Source organism: Schistocerca gregaria, chromosome 1 (assembly GCF_023897955.1).
Source record: "Schistocerca gregaria isolate iqSchGreg1 chromosome 1, iqSchGreg1.2, whole genome shotgun sequence".
In the NCBI taxonomy this organism is placed as follows: domain Eukaryota; kingdom Metazoa; phylum Arthropoda; class Insecta; order Orthoptera; family Acrididae; genus Schistocerca; species Schistocerca gregaria.
This window is the reverse complement of record NC_064920.1, coordinates 730204518-730225581: the sequence shown is the minus strand read 5'-3', so window position 1 is coordinate 730225581 and position 21064 is coordinate 730204518. Positions and strand designations below refer to the sequence as shown.

Genomic DNA, 21064 nt, shown 5'->3' with positions numbered 1-21064 from the left:
CAGGGACTCCCCTCACTAAGTGGGTGTGTCCACAGTCACCACATAGAGGGTCCACCATACATCAGGAAGACATATGCTCAAATCACAAGCACCGAAAGCACCACATGGGTGGTGTGTCACACAGTTTGATGTCGTGCCGACAACACATAACTTGAGCTTCTCTGTGAGGGTATCTTCCTCGGAATCCAGAATAAAGGCACCAGTATGACTGTGATTGTCCTAACAACCTTTCTTCACATGTCAGACAAAATCTATGTCCCTTCACTTCAGATTAGTCCAGAGTTATTCATCAGTTTGAAGGATGAGGTCCCAATGAAAAATGACGCACTGGGCCACATTCAGAGACTGATGACATGTGACTGACGCCGGGACATCGTGAAGACAATCGCAGGCATGAAGAGCAGCAGACTGGACGGCAGAAGCAGTTTTGATCAACATGAAACCCAGCCGCATTTTACTGAAACTCCACTTTGCCAAACTTGTCTTCAATATTTTCCACAAAAAACACCAGCTTTGTAGTGATGAGATGTGTCTTTGTCTGTCCTACTATACATCAGGTAATGGGGTCACAATCCATACTAAGTGGTCCAGCACTGGTTGGTTGACCATCTCAGAAATCTTTGAAATGGTGGCCATATTTCTTCCAGGCCACTTGCGTTGTTTCATATTTGTAAGCATCTATATTTTTTACAATTATTCAGTAGTGGATTGTCTTAAGCCTTACAGATAAAATGCATTTAGTTCGACACACTCTGGGCTACAAATTAACATCATTATCACTTAGCTGAATGGATTTTTTAATATTTTTAATAGTTCAAAGTTTTCAGCCACAAATTAAAAAAATTCAAATTTTGAACAGTAGTTTTCCAAAGAAAGATTAATTTCACAGCTTTAATATTTTTTTCTGCTATTATACTGTATAGTATAGTTACTTTTTGTAGAGTATCAATGGTGAGCAGCTTACACTTAAAAAATACACTATTTTAAAAAGTTGACTTATTAAAAAAAATCCCATTTTGTGGCCTGCTCATGGTCTTGTGGTAGCATTCTCACTTCCCTCGCACAGGGTACCGGGTTCGATTCCCGTTGGGGTCAGGGATTTTTCCTGCCTCAAGATGATTAGGTGTTGTTGTGTCGTTGTCGTCGTCATCATCATAATCATTCATCCCCATTACAGGCAGAGGAAGTCAATGGCAAACCACCTCCACCTTGCCTGGTACAGTGGTGCAGGTCTCCTGCATCGTCCCCTACACTCCTCGGAGTATGGGACCTCATCACCACCACCACCACCACCACCACCACCACCACCACCATCATCACATCATCGTGGCCTGCAATATCTTTATTAGGAAATGAGGTAAAAATCTGAAAATTTCGCAGTTAATAGACCTTTATGATATCAAACTTCAGTATAAATTTCAACTTTGAGATTCAATTGGAAGTTGTGGATAAAAGATTACAAACACGACTCAAAAATACGTTTTTTAACATCTGTGGTATCTGGTAGGCTAATCAAATAAAGTATACCAACTGCATAATGTAACACACCAAATTACACTAACTAATGATTATTTGATGAAATAACACTGTGGTAATTGTTTCAGTAAGCTAACAATTGCATCTGCAAGTCTATACAAGTCTGATTGTTGCCCCCCCCCCCCCTCACCAACAATTGTCTACTCACACTTACTTAGGTAGAAGTTCTTGAAGTGTGCAGTTGAAAAATGGCATCTCAGGGTTCTGTTGGTGTTATTATTAATGAAGCATGTCATAAAAGTGTGTATGGAGTGTATCCTAAAGACATTGCTTTAATAAAAGATTACAGCGAAGAAGAAAAAAAGAGTTGTTTTACTTATGAGTCGGTCCAGAGGTCTAATCAACATGCAAGTACCATGAAATGAAATACTCAAAAAAATTTCATCACCTTTTTGGTCAATCTTGCATGGACCATTTTGAGAAAACTATAACAAAAGGCATGCGAGAAATAACATCTGATCATTATTCTAAAAATAAAAGCCATTTTGTCAATCTCATACCAGGTAATTCATCTTACATAAAAGAAAATGTACTTTAAAAGTAATGCTTCTCAAACCACCATTCACAATATCTTCCCGAGACCTGTTAAGCGCAACACACACACGTGACAGATCGCAGCAATCTGTCGAATGTGATATCGGCTGTAATCAGTCACTTGCCTTGACACCCTGCACACATGTGATTTGCCAAGCAATTTCAATCAGTATTATGAATGTTACTGTGTAGAGAAGTTTCGCAATGGAGAATGAGCTGCTATATTTAGCAGCAGTTGCAACTGATATTTGTATCCCAAGGAAAACTTGCAACACATAAAGGTAAAATAAATGAGAACTATAATTTATTAAACATGTTTTGAAAAGCTTTTCTTGGAAACTGTAGGTTACTTTACAGAATATAGGTATTATGTTTTTCACTGTCGCCAAATGAGTTGTGCACATTTTCTCAGTGTGCCAATATAATTCTTATTACGTTTATTGGTCCTCAATTTCTTTTTCATTCATTGGTCTTACAATTTAGCCAATGGCCTTTCTGCAGTGGTAACATTGTTTCCCATATGATCATCAAAGTAAAACACTGTTGGGGTTGGTTACCACTTCGATGGGTCACTGTCTGGGTCTGCCATGGGATGTTGGCAAGCAAGATGCACTCAGCCCTTGTGAGGCCAAATGAGGAGCTATCTGATTGAGCAGTAGCAGCTCCAGTCACGAAAGCTAGTAACAACCGAGATACAATGTGTTGAACACATGACAGTCCAGATCCACATCGTTTGGATGGAGTTAAGTGTTTGCTCGATGTGTCTATACAGGTGTCGTCAATAGCAGCACTACTGATTACCATAACTCTTGTAATAAATTGTATGAAGGGGAGTTAGATCGTATGAAATGACAAGGGATCTGAGTATAACAGAACAACAAATTAGTGCTAAACATTTAAATTAAAATGTTCTCTTAACATTACAGTAGGTACGTATGTCACCCTGTTTAGAAGTTAAACTTTAATAAAGCATATAATTATTTAACAAATAACTCAAAATCGTAACAGGGAGCCCACTGGATCACAACTATGAACTTCCCATCAATTCTACTTATCTAGCCACAAGTTTCAAAATGATAATCACTGCAAAACTGGAGAATATAGTTGGTTTTACTTCTTGATATAATGACAACTCTGGCTTCCACTTCACTTCTAAGAGCAGTTCATTGTTCTTGCATAATTATAAATTCGTAAATTTCTTACTCAATGCAGGTAATGCATAAAACAAAACTGCACAACCGTGCTTAACAAATAGAGAAAAGAGTTGCTGCCACATTGCCACACACCGCTGTTAACAGCCATGCAGCCACATTTTGTGTGAAAATTACATGTGATCCATCGGATTGCCTGGGATTTCCATATGACCGGTGATCAATCACTGCAGTTTGCCCAAACATGCACGAACTATGAAGCAAATGGTCGCCCAGGTGCTGTCACTGTGACTGGTCACTCAGGAGTCGGCCTTTAAAAATATAAGCAGTTGTGACGTCATGCTCGTCAAAACAGTTTATTGTTACGAATTATTGCATAGGCTTTGTCCTAAAGCCTCTGACACATTTTTCTGGTGGAGATGCTTGTGCATGCACTGGGTTTTGTTGTTGAAAAGGGCGCATTTCCATTGCAACTAAAGCTTTATTTTGATATCAATCTCTCATTTATGTTTTACTGCTGTAGTAGTAGGTGAAAGTAAAATTATATGTTAGAATATCAGTTCTTACCCGTCAACATTAATATCAGTTCTTACCTGTCAAAATTTTAACAATTAAACTGAAAACTAAAACAATTACAAACTTCTGGAATTCTAAAAAAATTCCCAGATTTTTTCCAGATTTCCCAAGGCATATTCACTCTTAGTAGCTTCTGAGCTCATACCATAAATGACAGTCTGTCTGGATTACAAGAGTTGGATAATACACTAGATGGCAATCTATTCCAAGGTCTTCTCAACATACAAGATAAGGCGCCACTTCAATACATAACTAGAAATGCACACTCCTTCCTGGATTGCAGGAGGAGACTAGTTTCAACTGTTTTCATACGTAAGGAAATTGTCCCATCAGTCAAAGGTGGGTATGAAGATTTCTTTTTTCATTTCAATAGCCTGTTATATTCTTTACTGGAATCTGTCATGCAAAATCATGAGTCAAGGAACATAAATATATCAAAATACAATTGCTACATGAGGAAGCAGCAGTCATTAGTACACATATCGAATTCTGGTCTGTACATACTACTCACTACACATAACACCGTATATAGAGCACGGTACTTACTCTCACTGACTGAATACGCCACATGCAAAAGCTAGAGCATAACAAGAAACAGCTGGTTACGCATGATAATTTCAGCATAAATTCATACAGTTCCAATTAGTTCTACAGGAAAATTACCGTTGAAGGGTTTCTAACCTAAAGAGGTTACAGACTTTAAAGGTAGGAAAGACATGTCATACAGTGGTCTCACCTGTGCAAGAAACATTACTAATTCATCAAGACTCTTATTGTAGCGATCAGGCTGCAGGCGAAACACTTTCAACATCGAGTCAAAATGGTTATGCTGTTGCATGAACTAAGGAAAGTACAGAAAGAACATAAAAATTAAAATTCAATTAAATTAATAATTGCACACAAGTTATTAAGTAATATACAAAATATCACTGAAGCTTTTTATCATCATATTCACCAAGTGTGAATTTTGAACATAATTTTTCACTTACTTTTTCCATACAATTCATTACTCATTCATTTGCTGATCATCTTACGCAAACAGAATCTGAAGATTAATCTTACAATATGTAGTCACAAATGTGGAGTGAATTGAGTTATACATTAACAAGCCGAAGCACTCTATCCTAGAGGAAAATGGCTTTGAGCTGGCATTCATTTCTAACCCTTTTGCAGCTCTCAGGACTGAGTGTCCAGCCTGCCCAACTGGCTACAGGTGGTGAAGGTACTGTGCGCTTTACCAGCACGAAGCTGACAGCCCTATGGCTGCTGCAGGCTATGTCCACTGTTGGCTGATCGCATGTTCCAGTGCACATAGAACTACTCTTAAGTAATTTTCTTTGTTGAGTCACTATCACACTATACAGCCACAGTGATTGCAGCATTCTCTTAAAAGTTTATCATAGGATGAGAAAAAGTTAGTTTAGAAAAAGATCAGAAAGTTTCGCAAGTTGAGATTTACAAAATCGATATACATATCTGTATATCTGTTAAAATCTTATTAACATAAGACCAATACTTTCGAGACGTAAAAATTTAACATGAAAAATTCCTAGCGAAGATCCCGAAAACTTTTACCACTAACCATATAGCGGAGATACTGAGCTGCGATAGGCCACACACACACACACACACACACACACACACACACACACACACACACACACACACGCGCGCGCGCGCGCGCGCGCACGTACAACTTGCACACACATCTGAAATCTCAGAGAGCTGAATCTACAATGTGAGCAGCAGCACCAGTGCATGATGGAAGTGGTGACTGGGTGGGGGTAGGAGGAGGCTGGGTCGGGTAGAGAGAGGGATAGTATGATGGGAGTGGCGGAGAGTGAAGTGTTGCAGTTTAGACGGAGGGTAGGAGAGAAGGTGCAGAGGGGGAAGGGAGGTAAGTAGTGGAAAGGAGAGATATACAAATAAAAGAAATTAAAAGACTGAGTGTGGCAGTGAAATGACAGCTGTGTAGTGCTGGAATGGGAACAGGGAGGGGGCTGGATGGGTGAGGACAGTGACTAATGAAGGTTGAGGCCAGGAGGGTTATGGGAACTTAGGATGTACTGCAGGTAAAGTTCCCACCTGCACAATTCAGAAAAGCTGGTGTTGGTGGGAAGGATCCATATGGCACAGGCTGTGAAGCAGTCATTAAGACGAGGGTTATTGTGTGTGGCAGCGTGTTCAGCAACAGGGTGGTCCACTTGTTTCTTGGCCACAGTTTGTCAGTGTCCGTTCATGCACAGAGACAGCTTGTTAGTTGTCATGCCTACATAGAATGCAGCACAGTGGTTGCAACTTAGCTTGTAGATCACATGACTGGTTTCACAGGTAACCCTGCCTTTGATGTGATAGGCAATGTTAGTGACCGCACTGGAGTAGGTGGAAGTAGGAGGATGTATGGGACAGGTCTTGCATCTTGGTCTATTACAGGAGTATGAGACATGAAGTGAGGGATTGGGAGCAGGGGTTGTGTAAGGATGGATGAGTATATTGTGTTGGTTCGATGGATGGCGGAATACCATGGTAGGAGGGGTGGGAAGGATTGTGGGTAGGACATTTCTCATTTCAGGGCACGACGAGATGTAATCGAAACCCTGGCAGAGAATGTAATTCAGCTGCTCCAGTCCCGGATTTTACTGAGTTACGAGGGGAATCCTCCTCTGTGGCTGGACTGTGGAACTTTGGGAGATGGTGGGAGACCGAAAAGATAAGGCACAGGAGATTTGTTTTTGTACAAGGATGGGAGGATAATTACGGTCAGTGAAGACTTCAGAGAGACTCTCGGTATATTTAGAGAGGGCCTACTCGTCACTGCAGATGCGACGACCATGGGTGGCTAGGCTGTACAGAAGGGACTACTTGGTATGAAACAGGTGGCAGCTGTCGAAGTGGAGGTATTGCTGATGGTTAGTAGGTTTGATATGGATGGACGTACTGGTGTAGCCATCTCTGAGACAGAGGTCAACATCTAGGAAGGTGGCTTGTTGGGTTGAGTAGGACCAGGTGAAGCAAATGGTGGAGAAGTTGTTGAGGTTCTGGAGGTGTGTGAATAAGGTGTCCTCACCTTCAAGCCAGATAGCAAAGATGTCATCAATGAATCTGAACCAGGTGAGGGGTTTAGGATTCAGGGATTAAACGAAGGATTCCTTTAGATGGCCCATGAAGAGGTTAGCATGGGATGGTGCCATGCAGGTCCCCTTATACGTACTGCGGATTTGTTTGTAGGTAATGCCTTCAAGGGAGAAGTAATGGTGGGTGAGGATATAGTTGGCCATGGAGACTAGGAAGGAGGTTGTTGGTTTGGAATCCATAAAGCGTCTGGAAAGGTAGTGTTCAATAGCAGTAAGGCCATGGGCAATAGGAATGTTAGCATAGAGGGAGATGGCTTCAATAGTGACGAGCAGGGCACCCTGTGGTAAAGAGAGAGGAACTGTCAAGCGTCGGTCGAGGAAATGGTTGGTATCTTTCAAGCTGCCCTATGGATTCCAAAACAACAACCTCCTTCCTAGTCTCCACGACCAACTACATCCTCACCCACTATTACTTCTCCTTTGAAGGCATTGTTGTTGTTGTTGTTGTTGTTGTTGTGGTCTTCAGTCCTGAGACTGGTTTGATGCACTCTCCATGCTACTCTATCCTGTGCAAGCTAATTCATCTCCAAGTACTTACTGCAACCTACATCCTTCTTAATCTGCTTAGTGTATTCATCTCTTGGTCTCCCTCTACGATTTTTACCCTCCACGCTGCCCTCCAATGCTAAATTTCTAATTCCTTGATGCCTCAAAACATGTCCTACCAACCGATCCCTTCTTCTAGTCAAGTTGTGCCACAAACTTCTCTTCTCCCCAATCCCATTCAATACCTCCTCATTAGTTACGTGATCTATCCACCTTATCTTCAGCATTCTTCTGTAACACCACATTTCGAAAGCTTCTATTCTCTTCTTGTCCAAACTATTTATCGTCCATGTTTCACATCCATACATGGCTACACTCCATACAAATACTTTCAGAAACGACTTCCTGATACATAAATCTATACTCGATGTTAACAAATTTCTCTTCTTCAGAAACGCTTTCCTTGCCATTGCCAGTCTACATTTTATATCATCTCTACTTCGACCATCATTAGTTATTTTACTTCCTAAATAGCAAAACTCCTTTACTACTTTCAGTGTCTCATTTCCTAATCTAATTCCCTCAGCATCACCCGACTTAATTTGACTACATTCCATTATCCTCGTTTTGCTTTTGTTGATGTTCGTCTTATATCCTCCTTTCAAGACACTGTCAATTCCGTTCAACTGCTCTTCCAGATCCTTTGCTGTCTCTGACAGAATTACAATGTCATTGGCGAACCTCAAATTTTTTATTTCGTCTCCATGAATTTTAATACCTACTCCGAATTTTTCTTTTGTTTCCTTTACTGCTTGCTCAATATACAGATTGAATAACATCGGGGAGAGGCTACAACCCTGTCTCTCCTTTCCCAACCACTGCTTCCCTTTCATGCCCCATGACTCTTATGACTGCCATCTGGATTCCGTACAAATTGTAAATAGCCTATCGCTTCCTCTACTTTACCCCTGCCACCTTCAGAATTTGAAACAGAGTATTCCCGTCAACATTGTCAAAAGCTTTCTCTGAGTCTACAAATGCTAGAAACGTAGGTTTGCCTTTCCTTAACCTTTCTTCTAAGATAAGTTGTAAGGTCAGTATTGCCTCACATGTTCCAACATTTCTACGGAATCCAAACTGATCCTCACCGAGGTCCGCATTTACCAGTTTTTCCATTTGTCTGTAAAGAATTTGCGTTAGTATTTTGCAGCTGTGACTTATTAAACTGATAATTTGGTAATTTTCGCATCTGTCAACGCCTGCTTTCTTTGGGATTGGAATTATTATATTCTTCTTGAAGTCTGAGGGTATTTCGCCAGTCTCATACATCTTGCTCACCAGATGGTAGAGTTTTGTCATGACTGGCTCTCCCAAGGTCGTCAGTAGTTCCAATGGAGTGTTGTCTACTCCGGGGGCCTGGTTTCGACTCAGGTCTTTCAGTGCTCTGTCAAACTCTTCACGCAGTATCATATCTCCCATTTCATCTTCATCTACATCCTTTTCCATTTCCATAATATTGTCCTCAAGTACATCGCCCTTGTATAGACCCTCTATATACTCCTTCCACCTTTCTGCTTTCCCTTCTTTTCTTAGAACTGGGTTTCCATCTGAGCTCTTGATGTTCATACAACTGGTTCTCTTATCTCCAAAGATCTCTTTAATTTTCCTGTAGGCAGCATCTATCTTACCCCTCATGAGACAAGCCTCTACATCCTTACATTTGTCCTCTAGCCATGCCTGCTTAGCCATTTTGCACTTCCTGTCGATCTCATTTTTGAGATGTTTGTATTCCTTTTTGCCTGCTTCATTTACTGCATTTTTATATTTTCTTCTTTCATCAATTAAATTCCATATTTCTTCTGTCACCCAAGGATTTCTACTAGCCGTCGTATTTTTACCTACTTGATCCTCTGCTGCCTTCACTACTTCATCCCTCAAAGCTACCCATTCTTCTTCTACTGTATTTCTTTCCCCCATTCTTGTCAGATGTTGCCTTATGCTCTCCCTGAAACTCTGTACAACATCTGGTTCTTTCAGTTTATCCAGGTCCCATCTCCTTAAATTCCCACCTTTTTGCAGTTTCTTCAGTTTTAATCTACAGTTCATAACCAATAGATTGTGGTCAGAGTCCACATCTGCCCCTGGAAATGTCCTACAATTTAAAACCTGATTCCTAAATCTCTGTCTTACCATTATATAATCTATCTGATACCTTTTAGTATCTCCAGGGTTCTTCCATGTATACAACCTTCTTTTATTATTCTTGAACCAAGTGTTAGCTATGATTAAGTTATGCTCTGTGCAAAATTCTACCAGACGGCTTCCTCTTTCATTTCTTAGCCCCAATACATATTCACCTACTATTTTTCCTTCTGTCCCTTTTCCTACTGCTGAATTCCAGTCACCCATGACTATTAAATTTTCGTCTCCCTTCACTACCTGAATAATTTCTTTTATCTCATCATACATCTCAGCGATTTCTTCATCATCTGCAGAGCTAGTTGGCACATAAATTTGTACTACTGTAGTAGGCATGGGCTTCGTGTCTATCTTGGCTACAATAATGCGATCACTTTGCTCTTTGTAGTAGCTTACCCGCACTCCTATTTTTTTTTATTCATTATTAAACCTACTCCTGCATTACCCCTATTTGATTTTGTATTTATAACCCTGTAATCACCTGACCAAAAGTCTTGTTCCTCCTGCCACCGAACTTCACTAATTCCCACTATATCTAACTTTAACCTATTCATTTCCCTTTTTAAATTTTCTAACCTACCTGCCTGATTAAGGGATCTGACATTCCACGGTCCGATCCATAGAATGCCAGTTTTCTTTCTTCTGATAACGACGTCCTCCTGAGTAGTCCCCGCCCAGAGATCCGAATGGGGGACTATTTTACCTCCGGAATATTGTACCCAAGAGGACGCCATCATCATTTAATCATACAGTAAAGCTGCATGTCCTCGGGAAAAATTACAGCTGTAGTTTCCCCCTGCATTCAGTCATTCGCAGTAGCACCACAGCAAGGCTGTTTTGGTTAATGTTGCAAGGCCAGATCAGTGAATCATCCAGACTGTTGCACCTGCAACTACTGAAAAGGCTGCTGCCCCTCTTCAGGAACCACATGTTTGTCTGGCCTCTCAACAGATACCCCTCCGTTGTGGTTGCACCTACGGTACGGCCATCTGTATCGCTGAGGCACGCAAGCCTCCCCACCAACGGCAAGGTCCATGGTTCATTGGGGGAGGCATTACCTACAAACAAATCTGCAGTATGTATAAGGGCACCTGCATGGCACCATCCCATGCTCACCTGTTCATGGGCCATCTAAAGGAATCATTCGTAAAAATCCCTGAATCCTAAACCCCTTACCTCGTTCAGATTCATTGATGACATCTTTGCTATCTGGATAGAAGGTGAGGACACCTTATTCACATTCCTCCAGAATCTTAACAACTTCTCCACCATTTGCTTCGCCTGGTCCTACTCAACCCAACAAGCTAGCTTCCTAGATGTTGACCTCCACCTCAGAGATAACTACATCAGTACCTCCGTCCATGTCAAACCTACTAACCACCATCAATACTTCCACTTTGACAGCTGCCACCCGTTTCATACCAAGAAGTCCCTTCCGTACTGCTTAGTCACCCATGGTCATCACATCTGCAGTGACGAGTAGTCCCTCTCTAAATATACCAAGGGTCTCTCTGAAGTCTTCACTGACCGTAATTATCCTCCCATCCTTGTACAAAAACAAATCTCCCGTGCCTTATCTCCCGTGCCATAGCTAACACTTGGTTCAAGAATCATGAAAGATGGTTGTATACATGGAAGAACCCTGGAGGTACTAAAAGGTTTCAGGTAGATTATATAATGGTAAGACAGAGATTTAGGAACCAGGTTTTAAATTGTAGGACATTTTTCAGGGGCAGATGTGGACTCTGACCACAATCTATTGGTTATGAACTGTAGATTAAAACTGAAGAAACTGCAAAAAGGTGCGAATTTAAGGAGATGGAACCTGGATAAACTGAAAGAACCAGAGGTTGTACAGGGTTTCAGGGAGAGCATAAGGGAACAATTGACAGTAATGGGAGAAAGAAATGCAGAAGAACAAGAATGGGTAGCTTTGAGGAATGAAATAGTGAAGGCAGCAGAGGATCAAGTAGGTAAAAATACGAGGCTAGTAGAAATCCTTGGGTAACAGAAGAAATATTGAATTTAATTGATGAAAGGAGAAAATATAAAAATGCAGTAAATGAAGCAGGCAAAAAGGAATACAAACATCTCAAAAATGAGATCGACAGGAAGTGCAAAATGGCTAAGCAGGCATGGCTAGAGGACAAATGTAAGGATGTAGAGGCTTATCTCATGAGGGGTAAGATAGATACTGCCTACAGGAAAATTAAAGAGACCTTCGGAGATAAGAGAACCAGTTGTATGAACATCACGAGCTCAGATGGAAACCCAGTTCTAAGCAAAGAAGGGAATTCAGAAAGGTGGAAGAAGTATATAGACGGTCTATACAAGGGCGATGTACTTGAGGACAATATTATTGAAAGGGAAGAGGATGTAGATGAAGATGAAATGCGAGATACGATACTGCGTGAAGAGTTTGACAGAGCACTGAAAGACCTGAGTCGAAACAAGGCCCCCGGAGTAGACAATACTCCATTGGAACTACTGACGGCCTTGGGAGAGCCAGTCATGACAAAACTTTACCACCTGGTGAGCAAGATGTATGAGACAGGCAAAATACCATCAGACTTCAAGAAGAATATAATAATTCCAATACCAAAGAAAGCAGGTGTTGACAGATGTGAAAATTACTGAACTATCAGTTTAATAAGCCACAGCTGCAAAATACTAACACGAATTCTTTACAGACGAGTGGAAAAAGTAGTAGAAGCCGAACTCGGGAAAGATCAGTTTGGATTCCATAGAAATACTGGAACACGTGAGGCAATACTGACTTTATGACGTATCTTAGAAGAAAGATTAATGAAAGGCAAACGTACGTTTCTATCATTTGTAGACTTTGAGAAAGCTTTTGACAATGTTGACTGGAATACTCTCTTTCAAATTCTAAAGGTGTCAGGGATAAAATACAGGGAGCGAAAGGCTATATACAATTTGTACAGAAACCAGATGGCAGTTATAAGAGTCAAGGGACATGAAAGGGAAGCAGTGGTTGGGAAGGGAGTGAGACAGCGTTGTAGCCTATCCCCGATGTTATTCAATCTGTATATTGAGCAAGCAGTAAAGAAAACAAAAGAAAAATTTAGAGTAGGTTTTAAAATCCATGGAGAAGAAGTAAAAACTTTGAGGTTTGCCGATGACATTGTAATTCTGTCAGAGACAGCAAAGGTCTTGGAAGAGCAGTTGAACGGAGTAGACAGTGTCTTGAAAGGAGGATCTAAGATGAACTTCTACAAAAGCAAATCGAGGATAATGGAATGTAGTCGAATTTAGGTAGGTGATGCTCAGGGAATTAGGTTAGGAAATGAGACCCTTAAAGTAGTAAAGGAGTTTTGCTATTTGGGGAGCAAAATAACTGATAAAGGTCAAAGTAGAGAGGATATAAAATGTAGACTGGAGCAATGGCAAGGAAAGCATTTCTGAAGAAGACAAATTTGTTAACATGGAGTATAGATTTAAGTGTCAGGAAGTCATCTCTGAAAGTATTTGTATGGAAGTGAAACATGGTCGATAAATAGTTTGGACAAGAAGAGAATAGAAGCTTTTGAAATGTGGTGCTGCAGAAGAATGCTGAAGATTAGATGGGTAGATCACATAACTAATGAGGAGGTATTAAATAGAATTCGGGAGAAGAGGAGTTTGTGGCACAACTTAACTAGAAGAAGAGATCGGTTGGTAGGACATGTTCTGAGGCATCAAGGGATCACCAGTTTAGTACTGAAGGGCAGCATGGAGGGTAAAAATCATAGAGGGAGACCAAGAGATGAATACACTAAGCAGATTCAGAAGAATGTAGGCTGCAGCAGGTACTGGGAGAAGAAGAGGCTTGCACAGGATAGAGTAGCATGGAGAGCTGCATCAAACCAGTCTCAGGGCTGAAGACCACAACAACAACACATAATTTTCTAAAGCAAAACAAAATGGTACAAACATTTTTAAGAAGAAGAACACTTAATTAATGAAAATAAAATGCAAATATGAATTGCGTTCACATATCTGTTGCATATCAATGAAAGATGAGTTATCTTACAATGTCAGTATTGTGAAAACGGTAAACTGCTACTCAACCAGATGTTGAGTCGCAGACAGGTACAACAAAACGAATGCTATACATTTGAGCTTTCAGTCAAAAGGCCTTCTTCCAAAGTGGATAACATACACACACATTCACACAAATCAATAAGCAAATGTCAATTAAAGATGAAGAGAAGTTATGAAGAAAAATGAAGAATGTAATGGCTAATGCAATTAGTAACTAGAAAGAGGGATAGGGAGAGGACGAAAACAGAAACTGAGAGAGTAAGAGTATATAGTGAAATTCAACACCTGGTAAAAATGTGTAGATAATACACATTAAATACAGGAGAGTGACACGATGCGTGAAAATGTTGTCAACAATGAAAGCCAAACAACAAACTTGGCTAGAGAAGGGACAGAGATGAAAATCAGCCAATTCTTTTCAGAGGAACCCTTTGCCTCAAACCATTTGGGGAAACCATGGAAAAGATAAATCAAGCTGGTCAGTCGAGGATTTGAACTCTGCTCCTCCCGAATGAAAATCCAGTCTACTCAGCACTGCTTCACATTACTTGGTCATTCATACCCAATTTATACTACTTTCATACATTTCTTCAGTTTTCTAATTCCTCTTTAAGCTGTCAAAAAAACTGACTCTTGACTATCAATGCTTCACAAAGTATACATAATGTTGCTACAGACATGCTTGAAGATAACACCACTACGACCTTACCTCATCTTTGTAGGATTCTGGATCCTTTTTAATTAAATTCTGGAGCTGCGGTAAATTATCAGGCAGCTGGTTATTACGGCGTTTGAGCATGGTGTGAGCTGTATTAACAGAGAGCAACAAATTAATCAGTCACAAATACTTGAAATTACATTAGCAAAAGCAAATTCAATTCAATTGCATTACTTAAAATGAAATGAAGGATTCTAAGACGTTTAAAACAGTGACATGAAGCAATATCAGTAAAATTTGGTCAGGGTCTACAATGTAATGAATATATGATAAATATATTAAAAACAAAGATTCCAAGAGTTACCAAGCGAGAAAGCGCCGGTAGACAGGCACAGTAAAATAACACACAAACACAAAATTTCGAGCTTTCGCAACCGGCGGCTGCTTCGTCAGGAAAGAGGGAAGGAAAAGGAAAGATGAAAGGATGTGGGTTTTAAGGGAGAGGGTAAGGAGTCATTCCAATCCCGGGAGCAGAAAGACTTACCTTAAGGGGAAAAAAGGATAGGTATGTACGCGCGCGCACACACACACACACACACATACATATATATATATCCAGCCATCATACACAGACACAAGCAGCCTTTAAATATGTCTGCTTGTGTCTGTGTATGGATGGATGTGTGTGTGTGTGTGTGTGTGTGTGTGTGTGTGTGTGTGTGTGTGTGTGTGGGCGCGCGCGCGCGCACGCACGCGTGCGTGAGTATATACCTATCCTTTTTTTCCCCCTAAGGTAAGTCTTTCCGCTCCCGGGATTGGAATGACTCCTTACCCTCTCCCTTAAAACCCACATCCTTTCATCTTTCCTTTTCCTTCCCTCTTTCCTGACGATGCAGCCGCCGGTTGCGAAAGCTCGAAATTTTGTGTGTGTGTGTGTGTGTGTTTGTTTGTGTGTTATTTTATTGTGCCTGTCTACTGGCACTTTCCCGCTTGGTAAGTCTTGGAATATGTGTTTTTAATATATTTTTCCCATGTGGAAGTTTTTTTCTATTTTATTTACATCACGAATATATAATAAATATAGATTCATGCTGAACCATGTCAGGGTCTATTTATAGTGAAGTTCTGCCTTAACCATAAGCTGTCTGAGAATCCTCTCTGACTGAAATTTTCACTGTGTACAATGTTTCCTCCTATCACTTCTGAAAATCACAATCATTGATCCTTCCACTGGGTATCTGACAAGGCACCATTGGCTGAACCAATTCAGATGTGGATTTTGGCTTTCTTCGTCATTGGCATACATACAAATTTAAATAAATAACCTGAAATGAAACCACTGATGAAGAAATCAGTCAGATACATTGACATCAGTGAAATCCATCCAGAAATACTCAATCTACAATATTACGTTTACGAAAATTTGTACCACAGAAGGATTTATATATGGATTTGCTGCTTACCACAAGCAACAACCTTAACCATTAAAATATGTCAGCACAGCTCCACGTAATGCCACTAGAGAAAAAGCCTTAAAGTTGTTTCAGAAGTAGAGAGTGACGTCACTTAATTGCTATGCACCTCATGGATGACAGGTATGTGGAGGTATATGAAAGTGCTTTAAAGCATTTTGCTGTTCTTTTATCTATATAAACAATTTAGGAGACAATCTGAGCAGCTGTCTTATGCTGTTTACAGATGATGCTGTCATTTATTGTCTAGTACAGTCATCAGAAGATCAAAACAAATTGTAAAATGATTTAGAAAAAGATATCCATATGGTGCAAAAATTGGCAATTGAGCCTCAATAATGAAATGTGTGAAGTCATCAACATGAGGACTAAAAGAAATACATTAAAATTTGGCTGCACGATAAATCAGTCAAATCTAAATGCCATAAATTCAACTACATAGCTAATAATTACAATTACAAACAACTTAAATTGGAAAGAAAACACAGAAAATGTTGTGGGGAAGGTGAACCAAAGGTAATAGATCTAATATAGAGACTGCCTACACTACACTTGTACATCCTCTTTTGGAGTACTGCTGTGCAGTCTGGGATCCTTATCACATAAGATTAATGGAGTACACTGAGAAAGTTCAAAGAAGAGCAGCACAAAACTTCCTGGCACAATATAACTGTATTCCGGACTGAGGCTTGATCTCGGTACCTTAGCCGTTCGCGGGCAAGTGCTCTGTTTCAATTCCGGCAGCACCTCATCTCTTACCTTCCAAACTTCACAGAAGTTTCTGTGAAGTTTGGAAGGTAGGGGAAGAGGTACTGACAGAAGTGAAGCTGTGAGGATGCGTTTTGAGTCATTCTTGAGTAGCTCAGAAGGTAGAGCACTTGGCCGCGAAAGGCAAAGGTCCCGAGTTCAAATCTCGGTCCGGCACACAGTTTTAATCTGCCAGGAAGTTTCATATCAGCACACATTCAACTGCAGAGTGAAAATTTCATTTTAAGAGCAGCACATTTTGTACTATCATGAAACAGGAGAGAGAGAGAGAGAGAGAGAGAGAGAGAGAGAGAGAGAAAGAGAGAGTGTATGTGTTACTGACACGATGCAGAATTGGGGTGGACATAATTAAAACAAAGGCATTTTTCGCTGCTAAGGAATCTTCTCACGAAATTTCAATCACCAACTTTCTCCTCCGAATGCAAATATATTTTGTTGACACAAACCTCCATAGGGAGAAACAATCATTATAATGAAATATGGGAAATCAGAGCTTGCAAGGAAAGATATAGGCGTTTGATTTTTCCGCACACTGTTCAAGATTGGAATAATAGAGAATTATTGGTAAGGTGGTTTGATGAACCATCTGCCAGGTTCTTAAGTGTGATTTGCAGAGTATTTATGTAGATGTAAACTCTTTTGTTCTCTTGTCCTTCATAGTTGCCTTTGAGTCACACACATACTATCTCCAGCAGTGGAGTATTAAGTACATGAACCATGGACCTTGCCGTTGGTGGGGAGGCTTGCGTGCCCCAGCGATACAATTAGCCGTACCTGTGGTGCAACCACAACGGAGGGGTATCTGTTGAGAGGCCAGACAAACGTGTGGTTCCTGAAGAGGGGCAACAGCCTTTTCAGTAGTTGCAAGGGCAACAGTCTGGATGATTGACTGATCTGGCCCTGTAACACTAACCAAAACAGCCTTGCTGTGCTGGTACTGTGAACGGCTGAAAGCATGGGGAAACTACAGCCATAATTTTTCCCGAGGGCATGCAGCTTTACTGTGTGGTTAAATGATGATGGCGTCCTCTTGGGTAAAATATTCCGGAGGTAAAATAGTCCCCCATTCGGATCTCCGGGTGGGTACAACTCAAGAGGATGCCGTTATCAGGAGAAAGAAAACAGGCGTTCTACGGATTGGAGTGTGGAATGTCAGATCCCTTAATCGAGCAGGTAGGTTAGAAAATTTAAAAAGGGAAATGAATAAGTTAAAGTTAGATATAGTTGGAATTAGTGAAGTTCGGTGGAAGGAGGAATAAGACTTCTAGTCAGGTTAATACAGGGTTATAAACACAAAATAAAATAGGGGTAATGCAGGAATAGGTTTATAATTAATTTAAAAAAAATAGGAGTGTGGGTAAACTACTACAAACAGCATAGTAAACGTATTATAGTGGCCAAGATAGATACGAAGCCCACGCCTACTACAGTAGCAAAAGTTTATATGCCAACTAGCTCTGCAGATGATGAAGACATTGATGAAATGTATGATGGGATAAAAGAAATTATTCAGGTAGTGAAGGGAGATGAAAATTTAATAGTCAGGGGTTACTGGAATTCGACAGTAGGAAAAGGAAGAGAGAGAAACGTAGTAGGTGAATATGGGTTGGGGCTACGAAATGAAAGAGGAAGCCGCCTGGTAGAATTTAGCAGAGAGCATAACTTAGTCATCGCTAACACTTGGTTCAAGAATCATGAAAGAAGGTTGTATACATGGAAGAACCCTGGAGATACTAAAAGGTTTCAGATAGATTATATAATAGTAAGACAGAGATTTAGGAACCAGGTTCTAAATTGTAAGACATTTCCAGGGGCAGATGTGCACTCTGACCTCAATCTATTGGTTATGAACTGTAGATTAAAACTGAAGAAACTGCAAAAAGGTGCGAATTTAAGGAGATGGGAACTGGATAAACTGAAAGAACCAGAGATAGTAGAGTTTCGGGGAGAGCATAAGGCAACAATTGAGAGGAATGGGGGAAAGAAATACAGTAGAAGAAGAATGGGTAGCTTCGAGGAATTGAATAGTGAAGGCAGCAGAGGATCAAGTAGGTAAAAAGACGAGGGCTAGTAGAAATCCTTGGGTGACAAAAGAAATACTGAATTTAATTGATGAAAGGAGAAAATATAAAAATGCAGTAAATGAAGCAGGCAAAAAGGAATACAAATGTGTCTAAAATGAGATCGACAGGAAGTGCAAAATGGCTAAGCAGGTATGGCTAGAGGACAAATGTAAGGATGTAGAGGCTTATCTCATGAGGGGTAAGATAGATACTGCCTAAAGAGACCTTTGGAGAGAAGAGAACCACTTGCATGAACATCAAGAGCTCAGATGGAAACCCAGTTCTAAGCAAAGAAGGGAAAGAAGAAAGGTGGAAGGAGTATATAGAGGGTCTATACAAAGGCGATGTACTTGAGGACAATATTATGGAAATGGAAGAGAATGCAGAAGAAGATGAAATGGGAGATATAATACTAAGTGAAGAGTTTGACAGAGCACTAGGAGACCTGAGTTGAAACAAGGCCCCGGGAGTAGACAACATTCCATTTGAACTAATGAGAGCCCTTGGAAAGCCAGTCCTGATGAAACTCTACCACCTGGTGAGCAAGATGTATGAGACTGGCGAAATACCCTCAGACTTCAAGAAGAATATAATAATTCCAATCCCAAAGAAAGCAGGTGTTGACAGATGTGAAAATTACCGAACTATCAGTTTAATAAGTCACGGCTGCAAAATACTAACGCGAATTCTTTACAGACTAATGGAAAAACTGGTAGAAGCCAACCTCGGGGAAGATAAGTTTGGATTCCGTAGAAATGTTGGAACATGTGAGGCAATACTGACCCTACGACTTATTTTAGAAGAAAGATTAATGAAAGGCAAACCTACTTTCTAGCATTTGTAGACTTAGAGAAAGCTTTTGACAATGTTGACTGGAATACTCTCCTTCAAATTCTGAAGGTGGCAGGGGTAAAAAACAGGGAGCAAAAGGCTATTATAATTTGTACAGAAACCAGATGGCAGTTATAAGAGTCATGGGGCATGAAAGGGAAGCAGTGGTTAGGAAGGGAGAGAAACAGGGTTGTAGCCTCTCCCCAATGTTATTCAATCTGTATATTGAGCAAGCAGTGAAGGAAACAAAAGAAAAATTCGGAGTAGGTATTAAATTCCGTGGAGAAGAAATAAAAACTTTGAGGTTCGCCGATGACATTGTAATTCTGCCAGAGACAGCAAAGGACTTGGAAGAGCAGTTGAATGGAATGGATAGTGTCTTGAAAGGAGGGTATAAGATGAACATCAACAAAAGCAAAACGAGGATAATGGAATGTAGTCAAATTAAGTCGGGTGATGCTGAGGGAATTAGATTAGGAAATGAGACAATTAAAGTAGTAAAGGAGTTTTGCTATTTGGGGAGCAAAATAACTGATGATGGTCGAAGTAGAGATGATATAAAATGTAGACTGGCAGTGGCAAGGAAAACGTTTCTGAAGAAGAGAAAATTGTTAACATCGAGTATAGATTTAAGTGTCAGGAAGTCATTTCTGAAAGTATTTGTATGGAGTGTAGCCATGTATGGAAGTGAAATATGGACGCTAAATAGTTTGGACAAGAAGAGAATAGAAGCTTTTGAAATGTGGTGCTACAAAAGAATGCTGAAGATTAGATGGGTAGATCACATAACTAATGAGGAAGTATTGAATAGGATTGGGGAGAAGAGAAGTTTGTGGCACAACTTGACTAGAAGAAGGGATCGGTTGGTAGGACATGTTCTGAGGCATCAAGGGATCACCAATTTAGTATTGGAGGGCAGTGTGGAGGGTAAAAATCGTAGAGGGAGACCAAGAGATGAATGTACTAAGCAGATTCAGAAGGATGTAGGTTGCAGTAGGTACTGGGAGATGATGAAGCTTGCACAAGATAGAGTAGCATGGAGAGCTGCATCAAACCAGTTCAGGACTGAAGACCACAACAACAACAACAACAACGGTAAACAAATGTTGTATTCTTGGCTGTACCAGTAATTATAACAAGAAAAACAATGCTATCATTCTCAGATTTCCAACCAATGAATATTTCATTATGAAGCAGATATCTGCAATCAAGAAGGAAAATTTCATTCCTGACAAGTGACATTTCTTTAAGTGTTTATGGACATTATCTACTACAAACTGATTGTCAGCCCTAAACTAGATACATAAAATCTGACAACATCCAACATAATGTATTGCTGACTGACACACTGCATCATGGTGCTGTTCTCAAGATTTTAAGTTCACAGTTGTTTACGTCTTTAAAAGGTGTTCTGCGAGGACAAGTAGCTAGAATTCGTGAAGATTTATCTTCTATCATCTATACACCAAGGAGACAATAAAGGCAATCAAAGTTGGATCAAACAACAAGTTTTTTAGTTATTACGTTGTCAGTTTACAAATGATGCCATTGAAACACTAGCTGCGATTTTGCCAATCACAACAGGAAATCAGCCAGTTTGCAGCAAGACAAA

At 40.3% G+C, this 21064-nt stretch overlaps 1 protein-coding gene across 1 annotated transcript in view; it reads right to left on the bottom strand.

Moving 5' to 3' along the window:
* LOC126267044 (protein SDA1 homolog) overlaps nucleotides 1–21064 on the bottom strand; it is a 173678-nt gene that overhangs the window by 138836 nt on the left and 13778 nt on the right. Inside the window, exons 2-3 of the mRNA XM_049971869.1 lie at nucleotides 14370–14467; nucleotides 4534–4638 (exon numbers count right to left, since the gene is read on the bottom strand). Of these exons, the coding sequence (XP_049827826.1) occupies nucleotides 4534–4638; nucleotides 14370–14459 (195 nt within the window). The 5' untranslated portion in view covers nucleotides 14460–14467. The remainder of the gene's footprint in view (nucleotides 1–4533; nucleotides 4639–14369; nucleotides 14468–21064) is intronic.